Source organism: Salmo salar, chromosome 05 (assembly GCF_965601325.2).
Source record: "Salmo salar chromosome 05, fSalSal1, whole genome shotgun sequence".
In the NCBI taxonomy this organism is placed as follows: domain Eukaryota; kingdom Metazoa; phylum Chordata; class Actinopteri; order Salmoniformes; family Salmonidae; genus Salmo; species Salmo salar.
Window position 1 is genome coordinate 57,504,655 of NC_138295.1, and position 27,604 is coordinate 57,532,258.

At 43.4% G+C, this 27,604-nt stretch overlaps 2 protein-coding genes and 1 pseudogene across 2 annotated transcripts in view; 1 reads left to right on the top strand and 2 right to left on the bottom strand.

Moving 5' to 3' along the window:
• The first annotated feature begins 3,188 nt into the window (after positions 1 to 3,188).
• Positions 3,189 to 3,962, top strand: LOC123743123 (interferon-inducible GTPase 1-like; annotated as a pseudogene).
• A 736-nt stretch (positions 3,963 to 4,698) lies between these two features.
• On the bottom strand, positions 4,699 to 17,037 carry LOC106605169 (sialoadhesin). The gene is made up of 9 exons (XM_014200547.3): positions 16,962 to 17,037; positions 16,378 to 16,529; positions 15,842 to 16,210; positions 7,369 to 7,689; positions 6,996 to 7,259; positions 6,569 to 6,865; positions 6,269 to 6,392; positions 5,972 to 6,053; positions 4,699 to 5,826 (listed from the first exon to the last, which is right to left on the bottom strand). Exons 2-9 carry the CDS (start codon positions 16,436 to 16,438, stop codon positions 5,431 to 5,433), a joined length of 1,914 nt encoding a protein of 637 aa, XP_014056022.2. The 5' UTR covers positions 16,439 to 16,529; positions 16,962 to 17,037; the 3' UTR covers positions 4,699 to 5,430.
• A 3,377-nt stretch (positions 17,038 to 20,414) lies between these two features.
• Positions 20,415 to 27,604, bottom strand: part of LOC123743122 (sialic acid-binding Ig-like lectin 5) — a 42,827-nt gene continuing 35,637 nt past the window's right edge. Inside the window, exon 8 of the mRNA XM_082975292.1 lies at positions 20,415 to 20,860. Within this exon, the coding sequence (XP_082831418.1) occupies positions 20,847 to 20,860 (14 nt within the window). The 3' untranslated portion in view covers positions 20,415 to 20,846. The remainder of the gene's footprint in view (positions 20,861 to 27,604) is intronic.

Genomic DNA, 27,604 nt, shown 5'->3' on the forward strand with positions numbered 1-27,604 from the left:
TTTCATCAGACCAGAGGACCTTTCTCCAAAAAGTATGATCTTTGTCCCCATGTGCAGTTGCAAACCGTAGTCTGGCTTTTTTAATGGCGGTTTTGGAGCAGTGGCTTCTTCCTTGCTGAGCGGCCTTTCAGGTTATGTCGATATAGGACTCGTTTTACTGTGGATATAGATACTTTTGTACCTGTTTCTTCCAGAATCTTCACAAGGTCCTTTGATGTTGTTCTGGGATTGATTTGCACTTTTCACACCAAAGTACGTTCATCTCTAGGAGACAGAACGCATCTCTTTCCTGAGCGGTATGACGGTTGGGTGGTCCCATGGTGTTTATACTTGCATACTAATGTTTGTACAGATGGTACGTGGTACCTTCAGGCGTTTGGAAATTGCTCCCAAGGATGAACCAGACTTGTGGAGGTCTACAATTTTTTTTCTTAGGTCTTGGCTGATTTCTTTTGATTTTGCCATGATGTCAAGCAAAGAGGCACTGAGTTTGAAGGTAGGCCTTGAAATACATCCACAGATACACCTCCAATAGGCTAATTGACATAATTTGGTCAATCAGAAGCTTCTAAAGCCATGACATCATTTTCTGGATTTATCCAAGCTGTTTAAAGGCACAATCAACTTAGTGTATGTAAACTTCTGACCCACTGGAATTGTGAAATAGTTAATGATAAGTGAAATAATTTGTCTGTAAACAATTGTTGGAAAAATGACTTGTGTCACGCACAAAGTAGATGTCCTAACCGACTTGCCAAAACTATAGTTAGTTAATAAGACATTTGTGGAGCAGATGAAAAACAAGTTTTAATGACTCCAACCAAAGTGTATGTAAACTTACGACTTCAACTGTATATTATTCCTCAGGTTTGGACTAGAAGAAAATGAAAAACATGTCCCTTTGCCATTGTTTCCATTCAAACAAACTGTCAGTGTGAGCATCATGTGCGTGAGTATGTGCTTATACTGGATTATGGGTGACTACAGGATTAGAATGTTCCACACACACAGTACAGAGCCTGTAAATAGATCTAGCTGACACAGTCAGCACACTTCCCTTGTACTGAGGCTATAAACTCATCAAAAAATAAACAACCTCTCACTGTCAACTGCGTTTATTTTCAGCAGACCATGTGTAAATATTTGTATGAACATAACAAGATTCAACAACTGAGACATAAACTGAACAATTTCCACAGACATGTGACTAACAGAAATGGAATAATGTGTCCCTGAACAAAGGGGGGGGGGGGTCAAAATCAAAAGTAACAGTCAGTATCTGTTGTGGCCATCAGCTGCATTAAGCACTGCAGTGCATCTCCTCCTCATGGACTGCACCAGATATGCCAGTTCTTGCTGTGAGATGTTACCCCACTCTTCCACCAAGGCACCTGCAAGTTCTTGGACATTTCTGGGGGGATTGGCCCTAGCCCTCACCCTCCGATCCAACAGGTCCCAGAAGTGCTCAATGGGATTGAGATCTGGGATCTTCACTGGCCACGGCAGAACACAGGAAACCACGCACAGAACGAACAGTATGGCTGGTGTCATTGTCATGCTACAGGGTCATGTCAGGATGAGCCTGCAGGAAGGGTACCACATGAGGGAGGAGGATGTCTTCCCTGTAATGCACAGCGTCGAGATTGCCTGCAATGACAACAAGCTCAGTCCGATGATGCTGTCACACACCGCCTCAGACCATGATGGACCCTCCACCTCCAAATCAATCCCGCTCCAGAGTACAGGCCTTGGTGTAACGCTCATTTATTCGATGATAAACGTGAATCCGACCATCACCCCTGGTGATACAAAACCGTGACTCGTCAGTGAAGAGCACTTTTTGCCAGTCCTGTCTGGTCCAGCGACGGTGGGTTTGTGCCCATAGGCGACATTGTTGCCGGTGATGTCTGGTGAGGACAACAGGCCTACAAGCCCTCAGTCCAGCCTCTCCCAGCCTATTGCAAACAGTCTAAGCACTGATGGAGGGATTGTGCGTTCCTGGTGTAACTCGGGCAGTTGTTGTTGCCATCCTGTACCTGTCCCGCAGGTGTGATGTTCGGAAGTACCGATCCTGTGTAGGTGTTGTTACACGTGGTCTGCCATTGTGAGGACGATCAGCTGTCCATCCTGTCTCCCTGTAGCGCTGTCTTAGGCGTCTCACAGTACGGACATTGCAATTTATTGCCCTGGCCACATCTGCAGTCCTCATGCCTCCTTGCAGCATGCCTAAGGCACGTTCACGCAGATGAGCAGGGACCCTGGGCATCTTTTTTTTCTTTTTTCAGAGTCAGTAGAAAGGCCTCTTTTTTGTCCTAAGTTTTCATAACTTTGACCTTCATTGCCTACCGTCTGTAAGCTGTTAGTGTCTTAACGACTGTTCCACAGGTGCATGTTCATTAATTGTTTATGGTTCATTGAACAAGCATGGGAAACAGTGTTTAAACCCTTTACAATGAAGATCTGAGAAGTTATTTGGATTTTTACGAATTATCTTTGAAAGGGCTTTTCATCTAGGTCTAAGTTAAAGCATAGGCAGGTAGCCTAGCGGTTATGTGCATTGGGCCAATAACCAAAAGGTTTCTGTTTGAAATCTCGAGCTGCCAAGGTGGAAAAAATCTGCCATTAAACCCCAACAACTGAATGCTGATGATGTAGACGTTGATTAAGACAGTCCCCCCACATCTCTGAATCAGAGGGGTTGGGTTAAATGTGGAAGACACATTTCGGTTGCATGCATTCAATTGTGCAACTAACAAGGTTTGACAAGACAGTTAGTTGGATCTAAGATTGTGTGTTTGTTTACCCAATACTTACCAATTACACAATACATCCTTTGAGCAATTATGTAGTATACATTGTTATTCTGTAAAATGTTATGAATTTTGTTCAAACTGTTTTATTGTGTTCCCACTTATCCCCAAATGATTAAGCAGTAAGGTACATGTTTACCGGTCCACGTGAGCTGTGAATGTCAAAGTTTGTCCTTGCCTTCTAATCAGAGACTGATAAATACCTCTGTACTAATCTGTGTGGACCTAACAGTCAGTCAACTACATACATATATATGCCAATGAATGATCAATTGAATTGATTAATTACATGCCCAAGAAATGTAATCCTTCACGATTAAGAAGTGTGTTCCTATGTGTTGTCCTATTCTAATGACCATCCTCTCCTTTCTCACAGCCATGACGGCAGATATATCTCACAGCCTGAATCCCCTGGAGAACCTCAAAGAGTCCATTGAGAACACCAAGCTGTCGGATGTCAAAGGATGCTGTGGAGGACCTCCTGATAAGCCGGATCAACCTGGCCATGGCGGGGTACCTGGGAGTCAAAGAAGCCTGCCTTCCGTAATGCCATCCGCGGTGTGTGGTCTGAGGATTAAGGGGCCGCCCTCCCCCTCTCCCCCACCCCTCCAGAGGAGCTGGCCATCTACACAACCCCAAACGCCCAGACTTCTGCCTGAGGGACCTGCCACCCACCTCCCCAGCCTTGCCCTTTGACCCGGAAGCTTACATAGGGCGAGTCAAGTTCCTGCGGTACAACGTGGTGGTCATGGTGTTCATTCAGTCTCCAGGACAACAGCGTGGTGATGTTCCTAGAGGCCCTCTCGGTGCAGATGGTCATGGTGTACTTTGCCCTGCTGGCCTCAGAGAAGGACACAGAGAAGAGCCTGGTGGTGTGGAAGGCCCAGGGGGTTGCCCTGTCTAAGGTGTTCTTATAAGGCCCTCCTGTCTGGAGAAACTTGACTTCCCAGGACTCCTGGAGGAGATGGAAAGGGACCTTCCAGAGATCCGGCCCACGCCCTCCTCTAGGCCCTGCCCACTCTCACACCAGCGCAGCTGGTCACCCAGAAGAGGGACTGCTTCAAGGCCCAGGTGTGGGCGGTCACCTTGCTCTTTGCCGTGGTCTCTGAACCCCTTGGCAAAATGTGTAGATTTGCAGCAAACTTGCTTTAAAACTGCAACATTTCTCTAAGTCCCATAGCAAAATGTGTAGAATTGTAGGAAATTAACTCTAAAAACATTTTTTTCTCTGCAGTCAAGAAGTGTCCCTAAAATGTTGTGCTCGTAAGGTGGGGGAAACAACATTTTGCTTAGGGCCCCCAAAAGGCTAGGGCTGGCTCTGACTACATGTGTGGGTAGGCAGACCCGTGAGTTACTGCTGCCCCCCATGATCAGTTTGGACTTTTTGTGGCCCCCACCCCCATCAAAGTTGCCCATCCTTGATTTATACCATCGGTAGCCTATAATTACTGTTGAATGACATTTGTGTACATGGTAGGTTGGAAATAGCCCAAAATACACAATTTAAACATGCTTTGAACAGATTACAGAGAACAAACAACTTAAAATACACAACCATTAAAAGTGAGTTAGTGCCTCAATATAAAACAATGTTGAAATAATGCACACTTAAAATATAAAAATATTCTCATATTCGGGTTAGCTGACAATGTCACGAAAACAATATGCACCGAAGGCCGTGTATTGTCGTGATTCTGGATGGCCAGATATCTAGCAACAACGACACGAAGCTGCCATGTGGGGAATTGTAGGTGGGTCGTTTCAGCTAGTTTTATCCTGTTCTTGATACCACGTCATGTTTTGACTGATGTCACGTCTATGCTAATCTAATATCAAAAAAATGTGTTAGCTAGCAAACCAACAACTGTAACAACTTATTTGAGAGACATTGTGCAAATGTATATGTATTTTCAATAAACATTAGAGACAAGATATAGTTTACATGTTGTAAAAAATCTAAGCCAATCCAGTCTGTTGTACTCCATAGCTGTACACGTGTCTGTTTGGTTGCTAAACAACCAATCCGTCTATAGCACGCCTATAGCACTAAAAGCACAATGTACTTTTTTTCTTGATTCATTTCATTTGAGCTCTCTAGCTAGCCCAAAATGAGAATTCTTTATTACATTTTGTCAACGTTTTCTGCAGTAAATCAGTATCCTATTTACAGAAAGATGTTGGTTACAACCACACATACTACATAATATCCCCACCCACACAAATGAAAGGAAAGGGGAGAAAAACATGAAAGGGTTTGACCTCTCTACTTTTCCAAACCACATCATTGTCAGTCCTTCCTCATGGTGACAAAACAGAATCGTTTCAAAAGTAAAATGACACTTCCTTGAAAAACATTACAAAACATACCCAGAACATTCTTCTATGTACAACTAGAAAATATGATTATTTAAATTGTAGAAGCACCAGGCACATACAGTACTATCTGACACATGGCTGTAAAATAAAGCATTTACCAAAATTATTAACTACAGTAGTTTCAGTTGAACAAAAGTCCCAGTATCATCATAAAACTTTCAATCTGGATTCAGAAAATGATATAAGAATCCATGGCTGTATAATACTGTATGCTATCAGCCACTTTTTCTAGCGAAAATTGCTGTCACTCACCACCACCCATTATAGCCTTTACGTTGGAGTAAAGTGCTGTATCCTCATCTGTCTCTGCTGCCGGCTTACCGTTCTCTTTCTCCTCATCCTTCCCCATCATCATCATTCCACTCCCCTCTCCTCCATCTTCATCCCCTTCTTTCTTCTTCTCTTGTTTGATTTTGGCGTACTCTGACTCTGTTGTGGTGGTCTTCTTCTCTGCCTCCTCAGGAGTCTTCTTCTTCAGCAGGGAGTAGTTGATACTGGCGTAGTCCACTTCATTTGGTTCTTCCCTTGTGGAAGATTTTCCCGCGGCTCCACTGGTCTGGGGCCCTACGTTTTCAGCTCCCTCCCTCAGCACCACCTGCAGAGGGGTCTGTTCACCCCGCACAGCCCGTCCTGCATCCATCTAGTGGAGTAGAAAGCACTGTGTGAGGAGTCTTGTTAGCTTGGTGGTCCCAGATCTGTTTATGCTGTCTTGTAACCTCCTGTTGACATGTCAATGCTAACTGAATGTTGATAAAGCTGAATAAAGAAGGAAACTGGTACTGCACCTGTTGGTCTTCACATGCCACCATCTCCAGGTTTATGAAAGGGCTTTTGGAGTCTGAGTCCTTTGAGATCCTCTGTTTTTGTCTAAGGAAAATATTACAAATGACATTTCTCAATAACTATATTTTGGAGGGGTTAGCAAGCACTTCCATTACAATATGTTGCAAGGCATTGGTACTTTTGACAATGTATCTGATTCTCTTGACAGTAAATCTGAATTTCTAAAGACAATCTGCAATTGATTTTAAAAACAACACTCAGTTAACACTAACTGTACTTCAGTAATAGAATTCATGTACCTTTTACATTTCCCTGTGAAACACAGGAAGATACAACAGATGGTGGCTGAGAGAGCTGCACCAATCACAAATGCAGTAATCTGTTTTAGGTCCGACAGCAAAGCTCTGTCTTCCCCTTCTTTTTCTAAAAAGAGAACAACTCTATGAAATTGGCTCACATTACTTCATATCGTCTCGAAGAAAAAAATATAATTTTCAGAGTCTAAGCCTACATGTACAGAACATGCTCAATATTGCAAACTTTGGGTGGTTTTGGGAAGCGTTGACTCTCTAACCAAGTAACTTGACTTATATCTTTACCTCCTTGCTTTTCTGGGCTCTCTTTTTGCGTGACCTGCAACTTCTCTCTCACTCCTACCAACACATTTCTGCTGACACACTCCACAGTGGTGTTGTTGGTCTGGTTTCTAACAGGCAGGCTGATGGTGCTGTTCACTGAGGACCCGAACACTGATGTAGTGAGGCTGTACTTCTCTGTGTTGAGCTCCAGCAGTGGCCACTCTATTATGGGTAAGGGAACACCCTGAGCAACACACACACAGGTCATGACCTCTGCCTGGACCACACACCCAGAGCCATTGAGCATCACAGGACGATCTGGAAAAACACAGCGAAGAGAAAGGAATCAGTGACAGATTGATATTAACATCATGACAGATAAGAGCGATTCCATGTCATATCAACTTAAATGTTTCAATCAGGTTTGTACAGTGCTGTTTGTACTAACACATCACAGTTACAACAGTGGAAGCTGTCAGAGTCCTGTTGAGGTGTTGAGCTGTACACACATAATCCCCAGCAAGTTCTCTTGTCAAGTTAGAGACAACTAGAGCGGCCAGTCCAGAGTTTTTCTGTTCCAAAGCTGTTGACCCGGTATTACTCCAGTTGATATTTGATGATGATGGTGGGTAGCTGTCAACACTGCAGGTCAGATTCAGGGTGTCACCCTCTCTCACTGTGTTATTACCAGAGATATTGGGTTCCTTCACATCTAGAAAACAAAGTGCATACACAGGTAATCATGTTAATGAAATATAACTATTGAATCACAATGAAAGAATGTGTTGTGAAATTAAGGTCAGATAATGTACAGTTCTTACATGTCACATTCAATGTCAGTGTCTTCTTAGTGGTGACACTGCCATTGAAGGTCACCAGACATGTGACCTTGGTGCTGTGATCGTTAGCTGAGGGGGTAAAGGTCAAAGTTGAGAAGTGGGTTGTTGTGACGCTGGTCAGATCCTCTCTCTTTTGTATAGTGGTGTTGTCTCTGAGCTCAGTGATGTTGTCTCCTGTCCCTCTCCATGTCCATGTGATGTTAGGAGGGGTTCCAGAGCAGATCCCTGGGGCAGTGCAGGTCAGAGTAGCTGGTTCTCCCTCTGTCAGAGGAGGAGTCAACACTGAGGGCTTCTGGGTCAGAGCTGGACACAGGAAATACAAACTCAGAAGTTAAATTAACATCTGTGTACCAGACATCCGAGAAACATAATCAGATGCAGTGTTATATCATACTAACTATGCTAACCCTGTTAAACTGCTCCAAATAATGCCCCAAAAATTCCACCATTGTTTAGAAAAAACAAACTTTGAAAAGGGAGAATTGGCGAGGGGAATCTTGGCATTTGTGAATTGGAGGTACAGTGCCTTGCAAAAGTATTCACCCCCTTGGCATTTTCCTAATGTCAATATGCCTTATCTATTGCTGTTTTGGTTAGGGATTTGTCTTATTTCACTGTAGAGCCTCCAGCCCTGCTCAATATCCCTTAGCTAGCCCTTTTGTTCCACCCCCCCACACATGCGGTGACCGCACTTGGCATAAAGAGACAAAACCTCTCATCGTCATGCATGCCTAGGCTTACCTCCACTGTACTCACATATTACCATACCCTTGTCTGTACATTATGCCTTGAATCTATTCTTCTGCGCCCAAAAACCTGCTCCTACTTTTTCTCCTAGCTTCTACTTTTAAATATCCACCTTTCCAGAAACAAGTCTCTTGCCGTTGCCACTTGTTCTAGACCCCCTTCAGCCCCCAGCTGTGCCCTGGACACCACATGTGAATTGATCGCCCCCCATCTATCTTCAGAGTTCGTACTGTTAGGTGATCTAAACTGGGACATGCAGTTCCCTTTGGGCACGTCAGACAGGCGGAAATTCAAAATACTGTCCCCTAGCCCTAAGTAGTTTTAACACCTCGGCCGTCCTACAATCTAAGCTAGATGCCCTCAATCTCACACAAATTATCAACGAACCTACCAGGTACAACCCCTAAATCCGTAACCCTCTTAGATATCATCCTGACCAACTTGCCCTCTAAATACACCTCTGCTGTCTTCAACCAGGATCTCAGCAATCACTGCCTCATTGCCAGCGTACGTAATGGGTCCACGGTATAACGACCACCCCTCATCACTGTCAAACGCTCCCTAAAACACTTTTAAGTGATCAGGCCTTTCTAATCGACCTGGCCCGGGTATCCTGGAAGGATATTGACCTTATCCCGTCAGTAGAGGATACCTGGTTGCTCTTCAAAAGTGCTTTCCTCTCCATCTTAAATAAGCATACCCCATTCAAAAAAAATGTAAAATTAAGAACAGATATAGCCCTTGATTCACCCCAGACTTGACTGCCCTTGACCAGCACAAAAACATCCTGTGGCATTCTGCATTAGCATCAAATAGCCCCCGTGATATGCAACTTTTCAGGGAAGTCAGGAACCAATAAACTCAGTCAGTTAGGAAAGCTAAGGCTAGTTTTTCAAACCGAAATTTGCTTCCTGTAGCACTAATTCCAAAAAGTTTTTGGACACTGTAAAGTCCATGGAGAATAAGAGCACCTCCTCCCAGCTGCCCACTGAACTGAGGATAGGAAACACCAATAAATCGACAATAATCAATCATTTCAATAAGCATTTTTCCACGGCTGGCCATGCTTTCCACCTGGCTACCTCTACCCCTGCCAACATCTCAGCACCCCCTGTAGCAACTTGACCCCCCCCCCCCCCCCCCAATTCTCCTTCACCCAGCAAAATCTGGATCCCTACAAATCAGCTGGGCTAGACAATCTGGACCCTCTCATTCTAAAATTATCCGCCGCAATTGTTGCAACCCCTATTACAAGCCGTATCTTTCGTATCGTCTGAGATCCCCAAAGATTGGAAAGCTGACGCGGTCATCCACCTCTTCAAAGGGGGAGACACTCTAGACCCAAACTGTTATAGACCTATATCCATCCTGCCCTACCTTTCTAAAATCTTCGAAAGCCAAGTTAACAGATCCCCCGACCATTTCGAATCCCACTGTACCTTCTCCACTATGCAATCTGGTTTCCGAGCAGGTCATGGGTGCACCTCAGCCATTTACATTTACATCATTTAGCAGATGCTCTTATCCAGAGCGACTTACAAATTGATGCATTCACCTTATGATATCCAGTGGAACAACCCCTTTACAATAGTACATCTATATATTTTTGGGGGGGAGGGTAGGGGGGGTTAGAAGGATTACTTAATCCTATCCCAGGTATTCCTTAAAGATGTGGGGTTTCAGGTGTCTCCGGAAGGTGGTGATTGACTCCGCTGTCCTGGCGTTGTGAGGGAGCTTGTTCCACCATTGGGGTGCCAGAGCAGCGAACAGTTTTGACTGGGCTGAGCGGGAACTGTGCTTCCGCAGAGGTAGGGAGGCGAGCAGGCCAGAGGTGGATGAACGCAGTGCACTTCTTTGGGTGTAGGGACTGATCAGAGCCTGAAGGTACGGAGGTGCCATTCCCCTCACAGCTCCGTAGGCAAGCACCATGGTCTTGTAGCAGATGCGAGCTTCAACTGGAAGCCAGTGGAGTGTGCGGAGGAGCGGGGTGACGTGAGAGAACTTGGGAAGGTTGAGCACCATACGGGCTGCCGCGTTCTGGATGAGTTGTAGGGGTTTGATGGCACAGGCAGGGAGCCCAGCCAACAGCGAGTTGCAGTAATCCAGACGGGAGATGACAAGTGCCTGGATTAGGACCTGCGCCGCTTCCTGTGTGAGGCAGGGTCGTACTCTGCGAATGTTGTAGAGCATGAACCTACAGGATCGGGTCACCGCCTTGATGTTAGCGGAGAACAACAGGGTGTTGTCCAGGGTCACGCCAAGGCTCTTAGCACTCTGGGAGGAGGACACAATGGAGTTGTCAACCGTGATGGCGAGATCACGGAACGGGTAGTCCTTCCCCGGGAGGAAGAGCAGCTCCGTCTTGCCAACGTTCAGCTTGAGGTGGTGATCCGTCATCCACACTGATATGTCTGCCAGACATGCAAAGATGCGATTCGCCACCTGGTTATCAGAAGGGGGAAAGGAGAAGATGAATTGTGTGTTGTCTGCGTAGCAATGATAGGAGAGACCATGTGAGGATATGACAGAGCCAAGTGACTTTGTGTATAGCGAGAATAGGAGAGGGCCTAGAACTGAGCCCTAGGGGACACCAGTGGTGAGAGCACGTGGTGCGGAGACGGATTCTCGCCGTGCCACCTGGTAGGAGCGACCTATCAGGTAGGACGCAATCCAAGAGTGAGCCGCGCCGGAGATGCCCAACTCGGAGAGGGTGGAGAGGAGGATCTGATGGTTCACAGTATCAAAGGCAGCAGATAGGTCTAGAAGGATGAGAGCAGAGGAGAGAGAGTTAGCTTTAGCAGTGCGGAGAGCCTCCGTGACACAGAGAAGAGCAGTCTCAGTTGAATGACCAGTCTTGAAACCTGACTGATTTGGATCAAGAAGGTCATTCTGAGAGAGATAGCAAGAGAGCTGGCCAAGGACAACACGCTCAAGAGTTTTGGAGAGGAAAGAAAGAAGGGATACTGGTCTGTAGTTGTTGACATCGGAGGGATCGAGTGTAGGTTTTTTGAGAAGTGGTGCAACTCTCTCTCTCTTGAAGACGGAAGGGACGTAGCCAGCGGTCAAGGATGAGTTGATGAGCGAGGTGAGGTAAGGGAGAAGGTCTCCGGAAATGGTCTGGAGAAGAGAGGAGGGGATAGGGTCAAACGGGCAGGTTGTTGGGCGGCCGACCGTCACAAGTCGCAAGATTTCATCTGGAGAGAGAGGGGAGAAAGAGGTCAAAGCATAGGGTAGGGCAATGTGAGCAGGACCAGCGGTGTCGTTTGACTTAACAAACGAGGATCGGACGTCGTCAACCTTCTTTTCAAAATGGTTGACAAAGTCGTCCGCAGAGAGGGAGGGGGGGAGGAGGATTCAGGAGGGAGGAGAAGGTGGCAAAAAGCTTCCTAGGGTTAGGATAAAGTAATCCTTCTAACCCCCCCCCCCCCTAAAAGATTTAGATGCACTATTGTAAAGTGGTTGTTCCACTGGATATCATAAGGTGAATCCACCAATTTGTAAGTCGCTCTGCTAAATGACTTAAATGTAAATGTAAAAATGTTAGAGGCAGATGCTCAGCCACACTCAAGGTCCTAAACGATATCATAACCGCCATCGATAAGAGATAATACTGTGCAGCCATCTTCATTGACTGGCCAAGGCTTTCGACTCTGTCAATCAACGCATTCTTATTGGCAGACTCAACAGCCTTGGCTTCTCAAATGACTGCCTTGCCTGGTTCACCAACTTCTTCTCAGATATAGTTCAATGTGTCAAATCGGAGGGCCTGTTGTCCGGACCTCTGGAAGTCTCTATGGGGGTGCCACAGGGTTCAATTCTTGGGCACTCTTTTCTCTGTATATATCAATGATGTCGCTCTTGCTGCTGGTGATTCTCTGATCCACCTCTACACAGACAACACCATTCTGTATACATCTGGCCCTTCTTTGGACACTGTGCTAACAAACCTCCAAACGAGCTTCAATGCCATACAACACTCCTTCCGTGGCCTCCAACTGCTTTTAAATTCTAGTAAAAATAAGTGCATGCTCTTCAACCGATTGCAGCCCGCTCCCTCCCGCCCCCGCCAACTAGCATCACTACTCTGGTCGGTTCTGACATAGAATATGTGGACAACTACAAATACCTAGGTGCCTGGTTGGACTGTAAACTCTCCTTCCAGACTCACATTAAGCATCTCCAATCCAAAATTAAATCTAGAATTGGCTTCCTATTTAGCAACAAAGCCTCCTTCACTCATGCTGCCAAACATACCCTCGTAAAACTGACTATCCTACTGACTATCCTACCAATCCTTGACTTTGGCGATGTCCTTTACAAAATAGGCCCCAACACTCTACTAGGCTAACTGGATGTTGTCTATCAGTGTCATCCGTTTTGTCACTAAAGCCCCATATACTACCCACCACTGCGACCTGTATGCTCTCGTTGGCTGGCCCTCACTACACATTCGTCACCACACCCACTGGCTCCAGGTCATCTATAAGTCTTTGCTAGATAAACCCCTGTCTTATCTCAGCTCACTGGTCACGATAGCAACACCCACCCATAGCACGCGCTCCAGCAGGTATTTTGCACTGGTCATCCCCAAAGCCAACACTTCCTTTGGCCGCCTTTCCTTCCAGTTCTCTGCTGCCAATGACTGGAACAAATTACAAAAATCTCTGAAGCTGGAGTCTTATATCTCCCTCTCTAACTTTAAGCGTCAGCTATCAGAGCAGCCTACCGATCACTGTACCTGTACACAACCAATCTGTAAATAGCACACCCAACTACCTCATCCACATATTGTTATTTATCCTCTTGCTCTTTTGCACCCCAGTATCTCTACTTGCACATCATCATCTGCACATCTGTCACTCCAGTGTTAATGCTAAATTGTAATTATTTTACCTCTGTTGTCACATCCTGACCAGTAAAAGGGGTTGTTTGTTATTTTAGTTTGGTCAGGACGTGGCAGGGGGTGTTTGTTTTATGTGTTTCGGGGTTTTTTGGTTTATGTTCTATGTTAGTATATTTCTATGTTCGTTCTAGGTTTTCTATTTCTATGTTTAGTTTATTGGGTTGACCTTCAATTGGAGGCTGCTGTTCCTTGTTGCCTCTAATTGAAGGTCCTAATTAATAGGGGTGTTTTTTCATTGGGATTTGTGGGTAGTTGTTTGTCCGTATAGTCATTTGTCCTCACGGGACTGTTTGTCGTTGTTGTTTTGTTCAAGTGTTTTGTTAAGTTTCTTTAATAAACAAGAAAATGAGCATACACATTCCCGCTGCATTTTGGTCCACTCCATACGACGAACGTGACATCTGTAGCCTATTTATTACCTTACCTCCCTACTCTTCTATATTTGCACACACTATACAAATATTGTTCTATTGTGTTTTTGACTGTACGTCTGTTTATGTGTAACTCTGTTGTTTTTGTCGCACTGCTTTGCTTTATCTTGGCCAGGTCACAGTTGTAAATGAGAACTTGTTCTCAACTGGCCTACCTGGTTAAATAAAGGTGAATAAATAAAAATGCTGTGGGGATGTTTTTCATCGGCTGGGACTGGGAAACTGGTCAGAATTGAAGGAGTGATGAATGGCGCTAAAGACCTGTTTCAGTCATCCAGAGATTTTAGACTGAGACGGAGGTTCACCTTCCAGCAGGACAATGACTCTAAGCATACTGCTAAAGCAACACTCGAGTGGTTTAAGGGGAAACATTTAACTTCTCTAGGGCCGGCGGGACGAAATCGTCCCACCTACGTAACAGCCAGTGGAATCCTGTGGCGCGTTATTCAAATACCTTAGAAATGCTATTACTTCAATTTCTCAAACATATGACTATTTTACACCATTTTAAAGACAAGACTCTCGTTAATCTAACCACACTGTCCGATTTCAAAAAGGCTTTACAACGAAAGCAAAACATTAGATTATGTCAGCAGAGTACCCAGCCAGAAATAATCAGACACCCATTTTTCAAGCTAGCATATAATGTCACAAAAACCCAGAAGACAGCTAAATGCAGCACTAACCTTTGATGATCTTCATCAGATGACACACCTAGGACATTATGTTATACAATACATGCATGTTTTGTTCAATCAAGTTCATATTTATATCAAAAACCAGCATTTTACATTAGCATGTGACGTTCAGAACTAGCATACCCCCCGCAAACTTCCGGTGAATTTACTAAAAATGTACTAAATTACTCACGATAAACGTTCACAAAAATCATAACAATTATTTTAAGAATTATAGATACAGAACTCCTCTATGCACTCGATATGTCCGATTTTAAAATAGCTTTTCGGTGAAAGCACATTTTGCAATATTCTCAGTAGATAGCCCGGCATCACAGGGCTAGCTATTTAGACACCCAGCAAGTTTAGCACTCACCAAAGTCAGATTTACTATAAGAAAAATGTTATTACCTTTGGTGTTCTTCGTCAGAATGCACTCCCAGGACTTCTACTTCAATAACAAATGTTGGTTTGGTTCCAAATAATCCATAGTTATATCCAAACAGCGGCGTTTTGTTCGTGTGTTCAAGACACTATCCGAAAGGGTAAAGAAGGGTGACGAGCACGGCGCATTTCGTGACAAAAAAAATCGAAAAATTCCATTACCGTACTTCGAAGCATGTCAACCGCTGTTTAAAATCAATTTTTATGCCATTTTTTCGTAAAAAAGCGATAATATTCCGACCGGGAATCTGCGTTTAGGTAAAAAGAGGAAAGAAAATAAAGCACGGGGTCGACTCGTGCACGCGCCTAAGCCCATTGTCCTCTGATCGGCCACTTGCCAAAAGCGTAAATGTGTTTCAGCCTGGGGCTGCCTCGATATCATTCAGCTTTTTCCCGGGCTCTGAGAGCCTATGGGAGCCGTAGGAAGTGTCACGTTACAGCAAAGATCCTCAGTCTTCAATAAACAGAGACAAGAAGAACAAGATCTTGTCAGAGAGGCCACTTCCTGTAAGGAATCTTCTCAGGTTTTTGCCTGCCATATGAGTTCTGTTATACTCACAGACACCATTCAAACAGTTTTAGAAACGTTAGGGTGTTTTCTATCCAAAGCCAATTATATGCATATTCTAGTTACTGGGCAGGAGTAGTAACCAGATTAAATCGGATATGTTTTTTTATATGGCCGTGTCTATACTGCCCCCTACCCCCAACAGGTTAAATGTCTTGGAATGGCCTAGTCAAAGCCCAGACCTCAATCCAATTGAGAGTATATGGTATGACTTAACGATTGCTGTACCCCAGCAGGAACCCATCCAACTTGAAGGAGCTGGAGCAGTTTTGCCTTGAATGGGCAAAAATCCCAGTGGCTAGATGTGCCAAGCGTATAGAGACATACCCCAAGAGACTTGCAGCTGTAATTGCTGCAAAAGGTGGCTCTACAAAGTATTGACTTTGGGGGGTGAATAGTTATGGATGCTCAAGTTTTCTTTTTTTCTATCTTATTTCTTGTTTGTTTCACAAGAAAAAATATTTTGCATCTTCAAAGTGGTAGGCATGTTGTGTAAATCAAATGATACAAACCCCCCAAAAATCTATTTTGATTCTTGGTTGTAAGGCAACAAAATAGGAAAAATGCCAATGGGGGTGAATACTTTCGCAAGGCACTCTATGTTCCTGTATGTTAAAGTCAGTGTACATATTTAACAACAGTACTAGTCATGTCAAAGTAACTAACAGTAAGAGTCATGCTGTACCTGTCACTTTGATTTTCATTTTCTGTGGGTATGTATATGGTCCTCCTATCATTCTGTATCGATACTGTCCAGCATCATTCTCTCTGATGTCGTTGATGATCACACTACAGTTCCCCTTTGTCAGGTCTGTCTCTAGTAGAGACACTCTATGTCTATAACCCTCCTGAGCTTCAGAGGGATCTTCGGAGTGGAAAATTATGTTTTTATCCAGATCACATTTTCCATTTTTAGGGCACTTGAACCATATTGCAGTGGTAGGCTCTACGTTATCAGGGTGAGTGAAGGTACATGAAATAACAGCACATAGTCCCTTCTCTACGGTTTTCTCTTCTGGACTGAATGTAATTCTCCAGGGTGATGCTGCCTGTTCTGATGGAGGGAAATTAATACAGACATGAGTGATACAGAAAGCGCTTAACTTGTTCGTAACATTTGTGATGGTACAGAATGAGTTTGGATTAAAATGTGTTACCACATCTATACAGCTACTAAGGATTTCAATATTGACAATACTTTATTGATAAAAGGGACCCTACTTTCAGATGTTGCTCTCTCTGCCAGAGAGAAGAGTAGAGCTGCCCAGATGAGGACCCACATCCTGCCTCCACTGCCTCAATGAATCAACCACAACACCAGGGTCCGTCCACTTTCACCTCTTTCTCTGGTCACCTTGTCTGTTTCCACAGGTCTGGAGCACAGAAAGAGTATAAAATAACATAATAAATAATGTTATGATAATAACTACACATCCCGTTCCCAGCGGTGTAAGGAGACTACGTAGGCATTCATAACATCTGACGTGAATGTTTCTTGAAACGTTTATGATTTTTACAACCTTCTATGCAAATATTTTCAACTTTAATTTCATGCACAGAAAGAAGATGTCCTAGTAATGCTTTATTTTACCATAATTGACTGGAATTTATTTATAACCCAAATTTATTAGGCATGGACATTCATTGTAACAAATATGAGAAAGTACCAATATTTTCTACCAAGGACCAAAGAGTTACTAGTTTTGTTAAATAATTTCAAGTAATGTCCAGAGTTTTTTCTTCTCCCAAGTACTTTAACAGTTGGTTTAGCCATGTGAGAGAATAAGACTGAATCAGCACATTACCTCTCTCTCAGTGTGCTCTCTCCTCCTCCTGTGAGCCCTGTGTGAGACTCTGGTACGTGTGAACTGTCACTTCATGTCCCCAGTCTGTTACTCCTCCCTCTAACCCGGTGCTGCAGTCTAGGAAGTCCCTCTGTATTGCATATCACCCAGCTAATGTTCCCTCATTTTTTTGGGGGGCACTGAGCACATTTTGTCTCTTTTGAGCAGAAACTTGAATGTTTTGAGAATTTTGTACGTTTACAGTGAACGCTGAGGGTGTACCCTTACAGTTTTAGACAGTAGCCAATAGGCTATTGTGGCTATTTAATCATAATGTAGGCCTACCAACAAAACCAATGGAAAGAAATCCCATAACCTTTTCACATGGAAATAGCTTTTGATTTCTTTGATATAGCCTAGAGTAGCCTATATGTGGTGTTCATTGCAGGCCTACATTGCATGATACTTTTATTGTAAAAATTACATTGTGAAGGGCTTGACATGAATGAATGATTTTTTACTTGGTCTGTAACAGCATGGCCCAAATAGTAAATTGCATTGTATTGTGTTGTATGATGCAAGAAACCACTTTAGAAAATAAAATGTATTATTATTATTACCACACAGAGAATTAGACAATATAGGCTACCCCTCTGCCTATTAGCTTATTTGCATATTCAAGCTGCTCTCAAAACACAACACTGCCATTTTAATTAAGACAAGCTTTTTTCCTGACCAGCTTTTGAAAGACAGTTTGAAATGAAGCCTACACGTTTTGTGCTCTTGTAGGAAGCAGTAACTCCCCATTGCTGACCTACACTTATCTATAACTGGGCTGATATCTCGCCAACTAGCAAATAATATCAACAAATGTGCACACATGCGGCTCTGCGTTATCTGAACTGATCTTAAAAGCACATTCACTCGCCAGTGATTGAAAGACCACTCGTGGGCTACCAAGCCAATAGAATTCTACTCCATTGCGCTCTGGCTCTGACTACAACAAAATCACAGACTCAATCTTGCAAAGTTAAATTTGTTTTGGTTTGTCGCATTGAAAAGGGGCTGATATAATTAAGAAATAAGGCCCAAGGAGATGTGGTATATGGCCAATATACTACGGCTAAGGGCTGTACTTAAGCATGATAAATTGCAACGCAGAGTGCCTGGACACAGACCTTTGCCATAGTATACTGGCCATATATCACAAACCCCCGAGGTGCCTTATTGCTATTGTAAACTGGTTACCAACGTAATTAGAGCAGTAAATATAAATGTTTTGTCATACCCGTGGTATACGGTCTGATATACCACAGCTGCCAGCCAATCAGAATTCAGGGCTCGAACTACCCAGTTTATAATGTTGATTTGATCACAGAAAAATGTTTGATCTATATACTGCAAACTAATGGAGCGAACTCAGTGCAGTTCAATCATTTTCAGCCTTACTGTACTGTATATAGACCATAATCAACCCAAACCCATCAACAAACCCATCAACAAACCCATCAATCCAGACCCATCAAAGAACTTTGACTAACACTTCAATCCACATAGCTTTAATATTCAGAGTGAGTTTTATTTCACAGTTTCTATCAGAGAGGCTTCTCTGTTAAAACTTCTTAAGGTGTAGGGGGCAGTATTTTCACGGCCGGATGAAAAACGTACCCAAATTATACTGGTTACTACTCTGGCCCAGAAACTAGAATATGCATATTATTAGTAGATTTGGATAGAAAACAATCTGAAGTTTCTAAAACTGTTTGAATGATGTCTGTGAGTATAACAGAACTCATATTGCAGGCAAAAACCTGAGAAAAATCCAACCAGGAAGTGGGAGATCTGAGAATTGTAGTTCTTCTTTTGAATCCCTATCGAAACTACAGTGTCTGCGGGGTCACGTTGCACTTCCTAAGGCTTCCATTGGCTGTCAAAAGCCTTCAGAAAGTTTTTTCATCATTCTCCTGTAACCGAGCAGAGAATAGGAGCTCAGTCAATGAGTGGACTGCCTATGGACAAAGGACTTGGTGATGCGCGAGCCCGATAGCATGCCCCTCCTTCTTTTTCTTCTGGAATGAATTGTCCTGTTTGAATATTATCGCATTTTTATGTTAAAAATACCATAAAGATTGATTGTAAACAACGTTTGACATGCTTCTACTAACGGTAATGGAACATTTTGACTTTTTGTGTCTCGAATTGCGCTCACGCATCATGCTTTTGGATAGTGACATGAACGCACGAACAAAATGGAGGTATTTGGACATAAATATGGATTATTTCGAACAAAAACAACATTTCCTGTGGAAGTAGCAGTCCTGGGAGTGAATTCTGACAAAGATCAGCAAAGGTAAGAGAATATTTATATTACTAATTCTGAGTTTAGCTGACCCCAGAACTTGGCGGGTGTCTGTATAGCTTGCTTGATGGCGAGCTATGTACTCAGAATATTGAAAAATGTGCTTTCGCCGAAAAGCAATTTTCAAATCTGACACAGCGGTTGCATCAAGGAGTACTGTATCTATAATTCTTAAAATAATTGATATGTATTTTGTCAATGTTTATGATGAGTATTTTTGTAAATTGATGTGCTTATTCACCGGAAGTTTTTGGTGGGAATACATTTTCTGAACATCACGCGCCAATGTAAAATGCTGTTTTTGGATATAAATATGAACTTTATCGAACAAAACATACATGTATTGTGTAACATGATGTCCTAGGATTGTCATCTGATGAAGATCGTCAAAGGTTAGTGCTTCATTTAGCTGTGTTTTGGGTTTTTGTGACATATCTCCTTGCTTGGAAAATGGCTGTGTGGTTATTTTTGTCTATGTACTCTTCTAACATAATCTAATGTTTTGCTTTCGCTGTAAAGCCTTTTTGAAATCGGACAATGTGGTTACATTAAGGAGAAGTGTATCTTTAAAATGGTGTAAAATAGTCATATGTTTGAGAAATTGAAATTATGATATTTCTGCTGTTTTGTATTTCGCGCCATGCTATTTCACTGGCTGTTGAATAGTGTGGGACGGTCACGTCCCACTTAGCCCAGAGAAGTTAATACTCAGAAACATTATACTCATAAGACTTATTATAAGTCTTATTGTAACATTACACTAAATGTGAATAATATGGAGAATGCCTCGCATTGGATAGAGATATAGAGTGCATTCGGAAAGTATTCAGACCCCTTGACTTTCTCCACATTTTGTTACGTTACAGCCTTATTCTAAAATGGATTACATACATTTTTTCCCCTCATCAATCTACACACAATACTCCTATACTGGACACGCTAAATGTACAGTAGCCCTTATCCAGCTATCCAGTTAGCTAAACACTTATTCAAATAACTCTGTGAGAAGCAGGGTGCCGTTTTGGAAGTTTACTTGAATCACAGTGTGAAACTGCAACAAACATAAAAGTACATGTTTTCAGTTACAGTAGTATAGAGCAAATCAAATCAAATCAAATTTATTTATATAGCCCTTCGTACATCAGCTTATATCTCAAAGTGCTGTACAAAAACCCAGCCTAAAACCCCAAACAGCAAGCAAAGCATGTGAAAGAAGCACGGTGGCTAGGAAAAACTCCCTAGAAAGGCCAAAAACCTAGGAAGAAACCTAGAGAGGAACCAGGCTATGTGGGGTGACCAGTCCTCTTCTGGCTGTGCAGGGTGGATATTATAACAGAACATGGTCAAGATGTTAAAATGTTCATAAATGACCAGCATGGTCAAATAATAATAATCATAGTAGTTGTCGAGGGTGCAACAAGCACGTCCGGTGAACAGGTCAGGGTTCCATAGCCGCAGGCAGAACAGTTGAAACTGGAGCAGCAGCACGGCCAGGTGGACTGGGGACAGCAAGGAGTCATCATACCAGGTAATCCTGAGGCATGGTCCTAGGGCTCAGGTCCTCCGAGAGAAAGACAGAAAGAGAGAATTAGAGAGAGCATATTTAAATTCACACTGGACACCGGATAAGACAAGAGAAATACTCCAGATGTAACAGACTGACCCTAGCCCCCCGACACATAAACTACTGCAGCATAAATACTGGAGGCTGAGACAGGAGGGATCAGAAGACACTGTGGCCCCATCCGATGATACCCCCAGACAGGGCCAAACAGGCAGGATATAACCCCACCCACTTTGCCAAAGCACAGCCCCCACACCACTAGAGGGATGTCTCCAACCACCAACTTACCGTCCTAAGACATGGCCGAGTATAGCCCACAACGATCTCCGCCATGGCACAACCCAAGGGGGGGCGCCAACCCAGACAGGAAGACCACGTCAGTGACTCAACCCACCCCCTCCCATGGACGGCATGGAAGAACACCAGTAAGCCAGTGACTCAGCCCCTGTAAAAGGGTTAGAGGCAGAGAATCCCAGTGGAAAGAGGGGAACCGGCAAGGCAGAGACAGCAAGGGCGGTTCGTTGCTCCAGCCTTTCCGTTCACCTTCACACTCCTGGGCCAGACTATACTTAATCATAGGACCTACTGAAGAGATAAGTCTTCAGTAAAGACTTAAAGGTTTAGACTGAGTCTGCGTCTCTCACATTGGTAGGCAGACCATTCCATAGAAATGGAGCTCTATAGGAGAAAGCCCTACCTCCAGCCGTTTGCTTAGAAATTCTAGGGACAATTAGGAGGCCTGCGTCTTGTGACCGTAGCGTACGTGTAGGTATGTACGGCAGGACCAAATCGGAAAGATAGGTAGGAGCAAGCCAATGTAATGCTTTGTAGGTTAGCAGTAAAACCTTGAAATCAGCCCTTGCCTTAACAGGAAGCCAGTGTAGGGCTAGCACTGGAGTAATATGAGCAAATTTTTTGGTTCTAGTCAGGATTCTAGCAGCCGTATTTAGCACTAACTGAAGTTTGTTTAGTGCTTTATCCGGGTAGCCGGAAAGTAGAGCATTGCAGTAGTCCAGCCTAGAAGTAACATAAGCATGGATTAATTTTTCTGCGTCATTTTTGGACAGAAAGTTTCTGATTTTTGCAATGTTACGTAGATGGAAAAAAGCTGTCCTTGAAACAGTCTTGATATGTTCTTCAAAAGAGAGATCAGGGTCCAGAGTAACGCCGAGGTCCTTCACAGTTTTATTTGAGACGACTGTACAACCATCCAGATTAATTGTCAGATTCAACAGAAGATCTCTTTGTTTCTTGGGACCTAGAACAAGCATCTCTGTTTTGTCCGAGTTTAAAAGTAGAAAGTTTGCAGCCATCCACTTCTTTATGTCTGAAACACAGGCTTCTAGCGAGGGCAATTTTGGGGCTTCACCATGTTTCATTGAAATGTACAGCTGTGTGTCGTCCGCATAGCAGTGAAATTTAACATTATGTTTTCGAATGACATCCCCAAGAGGTAAAATATATTGTGAAAACAATAGTGGTCCTAAAACGGAACCTTGAGGAACACCGAAATTTACAATTGATTTGTCAGAGGACAAACCATTCACAGAGACAAACTGATATCTTTCCGACAGATAAGATCTAAACCAGGCCAGAACTTGTCCATGTAGACCAATTTGGGTTTCCAATCTCTCCAAAAGAATGTGGTGATCGATGGTATCAAAAGCAGCACTAAGATCTAGGAGCACGAGGACAGACGCAGAACCTCGGTCTGACGTCATTAAAAGGTCATTTACCACCTTCACAAGTGCAGTCTCAGTGCTATGATGGGGTCTAAAACCAGACTGAAGCGTTTTGTGTACATTGTTTGTCTTCAGGAAGGCAGTGAGTTGCTGCGCAACAGCTTTTTCTAAAAATTTTGAGAGGAATGGAAGATTCGATATAGGCCAATAGTTTTTTATAATTTCTGGGTCAAGATGTGGCTTTTTCACGAGAGGCTTTATTACTGCCACTTTTAGTGAGTTTGGTACACATCCGGTGGATAGAGAGCCGTTTATTATGTTCAACATAGGAGGGCCAAGCACAGAAAGCAGCTCTTTCAGTAGTTTAGTTGGAATAGGGTCCAGTATGCAGCTTGAGGGTTTGGAGGCCATGATTATTTTCATCATTGTGTCAAGAGATATAGTACTAAAACACTTTAGTATCTTCCTTGATCCTAGGTCCTGGCAGAGTTGTGTAGACTCAGGACAATGGAGCTTTGGAGGAATACCCAGATTTAAAGAGGAGTCTGTAATTTGCTTTCTAATGATCATGATCTTTTCCTCAAAGAAGTTCATAAATGTATTACTGCTGAAGTGAAAGCCATCCTCCATTTGCGAAGGCTGCTTTTTAGTTAGCTTTGCGACAGTATCAAAAAGAAATTTCGGATTGTTCTTATTTTCCTCAATTAAGTTGGAAAAATAGGATGATCGAGCAGCAGTGAGGGCTCTTCGATACTGCACGGTACTGTCTTTCCAAGCTAGTCGGAAGACTTCCAGTTTGGTGTGGCGCCATTTCCATTCCAATTTTCTGGAAGCTTGCTTCAGAGCTCGTGTGTTTTCTGTATACCAGGGAGCTAGTTTCTTATGACAGATGTTTTTAGTTTTTAGGGGTGCAACTGCATCTAGGGTATTGCGCAAGGTTAAATTGAGTTCCTTGGTTAGGTGGTTAACTGATTTTTGTCCTCTGACGTCCTTGGGTAGGCAGAGGCAGTCTGGAAGGGCATCAAGGAATCTTTGGGTTGTCTGAGAATTTATAGCACGACTTTTAATGCTCCTTGGTTGGGGTCTGAGCAGATTATTTGTTGCGATTGCAAACGTAATAAAATGGTGGTCCGATAGTCCAGGATTCTGAGGAAAAACATTAAGATCCACAACATTTATTCCATGGGACAAAACTAGGTCCAGAGTATGACTGTGGTAGTGAGTAGGTCCAGAGACATGTTGGACAAAACCCACTGAGTCGATGATGGCTCCGAAAGCCTTTTGGAGTGGGTCTGTGGACTTTTCCATGTGAATGTTAAAGTCACCAAGAATTTCAATATTATCTGCTATGACTACAAGATCCGATAGGAATTCAGGGAACTCAGTGAGGAACACTGCATATGGCCCAGGAGGCCTGTAAACAGTAGCTATAAAAAGTGAGTGAGTAGGCTGCATAGATTTCATGACTAGAAGCTCAAAAGACGAAAACGTCATATTTTTTTTTTTTGTAAATTGAAATTTGCTATCGTAAATGTTAGCAACACCTCCGCCTTTGCCGGATGCACGGGGGGTATGGTCACTAGTGTAACCAGGGGGTGAGGCCTCATTTAACACAGTAAATTCATCAGGCTTAAGCCATGTTTCAGTCAGGCCAATCACATCAAGATTATGATCAGTGATTAGTTCATTGACTATAACTGCCTTGGAAGTGAGGGATCTAACATTAATTAACCCAATTTTGAGATGTGAGGTATCACAATCTCTTTCAATAATGGCAGGAATGGAGGAGGTCTTTATACTAGTGAGATTGTTAAAGCGAACACCGCCATTTTTTATTTTGCCCAACCTAGATCGAGGCACAGACACGGTCTCAATGGGGAAAGCTGAGCTGACTACGCTGACTGTGCTAGTGGCAGACTCCACTAAGCTGGCAGGCTGGCTAACAGCCTGCTGCCTGGCCTGCACCCTATTTCATTGTGGAGCTAGAGGAGTTAGAGCCCTGTCTATGTTCGTAGATAAGATGAGAGCACCCCTCCAGCTAGGATGGAGTCCGTCACTCCTCAACAGGCCAGGCTTGGTCCTGTTTGTGGGTGAGTCCCAGAAAGAGGGCCAATTATCTACAAATTCTATCTTGTGGGAGGGGCAGAAAACAGTTTTCAACCAGCGATTGAGTTGTGAGACTCTGCTGTAGAGCTCATCACTCCCCCTAACTGGGAGGGGGCCAGAGACAATTAATCGATGCCGACACATCTTTCTAGCTGATTTACACGCTGAAGCTATGTTGCGCTTGGTGACCTCTGACTGTTTCATCCTAACATCGTTGGTGCCGACGTGGATAACAATATCTCTATACTCTCTACACTCGCCAGTTTTAGCTTTAGCCAGCACCGTCTTTAGATTAGCCTTAACGTCGGTAGCCCTGCCCCCTGGTAAACAGTGTATGATCGCTGGATGATTAGTTTTAAGTCTAATACTGCGGGGAATGGAGTCGCCAATGACTAGGGTTTTCAATTTGTCAGAGCTAATGGTGGGAGCCGTCGGCGTCTCAGACCCCACAACGGGAGGAGTAGAGACCAGAGAAGTCTCGGCCTCCGACTCCGACTCGCTTAATGGGGAGTACCGGTTGAAAGTTTCTGTCGGCTGAATAAGCGACACCGGTTGAGCATTCCTACAGCGTTTCCCTCCAGAAGCCATGAGAAAGTTGTCCGGCTGCGGGGACCGTGCGAGGGGGTTTATACTAACGTTACTATCTGTACTTACTGGTGGCACAGACGCTGTTTCATCCTTTCCTACACTGAAATTACCCTTGCCTAACGATTGCTTCTGAAGCTGGGCTTGCAGCACAGCTATCCTTGCCGTAAGGCGATCGTTCTCCTGTATATTATTAGTACAACGACTGCAATTAGAAGGCATCATGTTAATGTTACTTAGCTTCGGCTGTTTGAAGTCCTGACGAACCATGTCCAGATAAAACCTCCGGGGTGAAAAAGTTGAATGAAAAAAGTTGAGTGAGGGAAAAAGTAAAAATATACGGTAATGAAAAAGTAAAAAACCGTCAGGTAGCAAAGTAAGATCGGCAACAAAAGAGCACAGAATGTCTTCCACAATAACGGCACTAAATGTATGATATACGGAACAAGAATACTCAATCAAGAGCCAAATATAAAATAAAGTTACTATAATGCAAATGTATGCTTGATATTTCTCAGCTAGGTGTCCCTAGGGAGAAATAGCATTGAAGCTAATGCAGTAGCTAACTGTAGCTAACAGCTTACTCAATTATTCATCTTTTACAGAAACATGAAAATGATATGTGATAAACATTTATCTTGTGTAAATAAACAAATGTTCTTACAGACATTGCATCATACAGAGTTTATAAAGAAGGATGCTGAAGGATTGTAACTACTCTGTCACACTTGCACATCTTACACATTGCTTCACTTCTGAAACTGCTTCTTGTCACATGACACAAACAGGTAGATTCTAGACTGCTGCACTTAAACACAAACGTGTTAGATGGGGTTGAGGTCAGTGTTCTGTGCAGGCCAGACAAGTTCTTCCACACCGATCTCGACAAACCATTTCTGTATGGACCTCGCTTTGTGTACGGGGGCACACAGTCCGGGGATAGTGAGTTTCATGCTGAAACAGGAAAGGGCCTTCTCCAAACTGTTGCCACAGATTTGGAAGCACAAAATCGTCTAGAATGTCATTGTATGTTGTAGCATTAATATAGCCCAAACCATGAAATACAGCCACAGTCCATTATTCCTCCTCAACCAAACTTTATAGTTGGCACTATGCATTCGGGCAGGTAGCGTTCTCCTGGCATCAGCCAAACACAGATTTGTCCATAGGACTGCCAGCTGGTGAAGGGTGATTTATCAGTTCAGAGAACGAGTTTCCACTGCTTCAGAGTCCAATGGCGGCAAGCTTTGCACCACTCCAGCGTTGCGCATGGGGATCTTAGAATTGTGTGCAGCTGCTCGACTATGGAAACACATTTCATGAAGCTCATGACGAACAGTTCTTGTGCTGACGTTGCTTCCAGAGGCCGTTTGGAACTCGGTAGTGAGTGTTGGAACCGAGGACAGACGGTTTTTACAAGCTACGCGCTTCAGCACTCTGCGGTCCCTTCTCTGAGCTTGTGTGGCCTACTGTACTACTTCGTCTGTGAGCTTGTGTGGTCAACCACTTCAGTGCTGAGCCATTGTTGCTCCTAGAAGTTTCCGCTTCACAATAACAGCACTTACATTTGACCGGGGCAGCTCTAACAGGGCAGAAATTTGACAAACTGACTTGTTGGAAAGGTGTCATCCTATGATGGTAACACGATGAAAGTCACTGAGCTCTTCAGTATGGGCCATTCTACTGGCAGTGTTTGTCTATGGAGATTGCATGGATTTGTCCTCGATTTTATACACCTTTCAGCAATGGGTGTGGCTGAAATAGCCACTAATTTGAATTGGTGTCCACATACTTTTGTATATATAGTGTATCACTTTTCTCAAATGATAGTGTTCACGTTTGTATGCCTAGGCATTACTAATCCAGCTCCGCACAAGCAGATATCAATGGCGGATAGAGATGATCATATTATCACATTCACACGAAATATTAGAATATGAATTATGATTCTGTAATAATATCAGTGATGTAGTGGTAAAAATAAGGTGGATAATGGGTTAACTATAAACTCCATTGGGCAATCGAGATAAGATCCCTTTACTTTCATATCACATCTAAATAATTTCACAAATGCAAAATACACACTGGTTTTAACAGGTTTTTACACAATTGCAGTCGATAGTATTTTTCAGTGACAACACGTACACACAGGTATTCGGAGACACATAGATAATTAGCACAGATAGTCCACTCTGTCTTCCGTCTGATTTCTGTAAACAAGCGCTGTAACATGGAAATATGGCCGTGTGGGAACCCTAACCCTATAAATTTAACCTTTTGTTTTCCCACTGATAAACAAAAAGGTATGACATTTTAGAACTGCATGGTTAGCATTTTGATTGCATTTTAATGTAGGCCTTGGCCTATA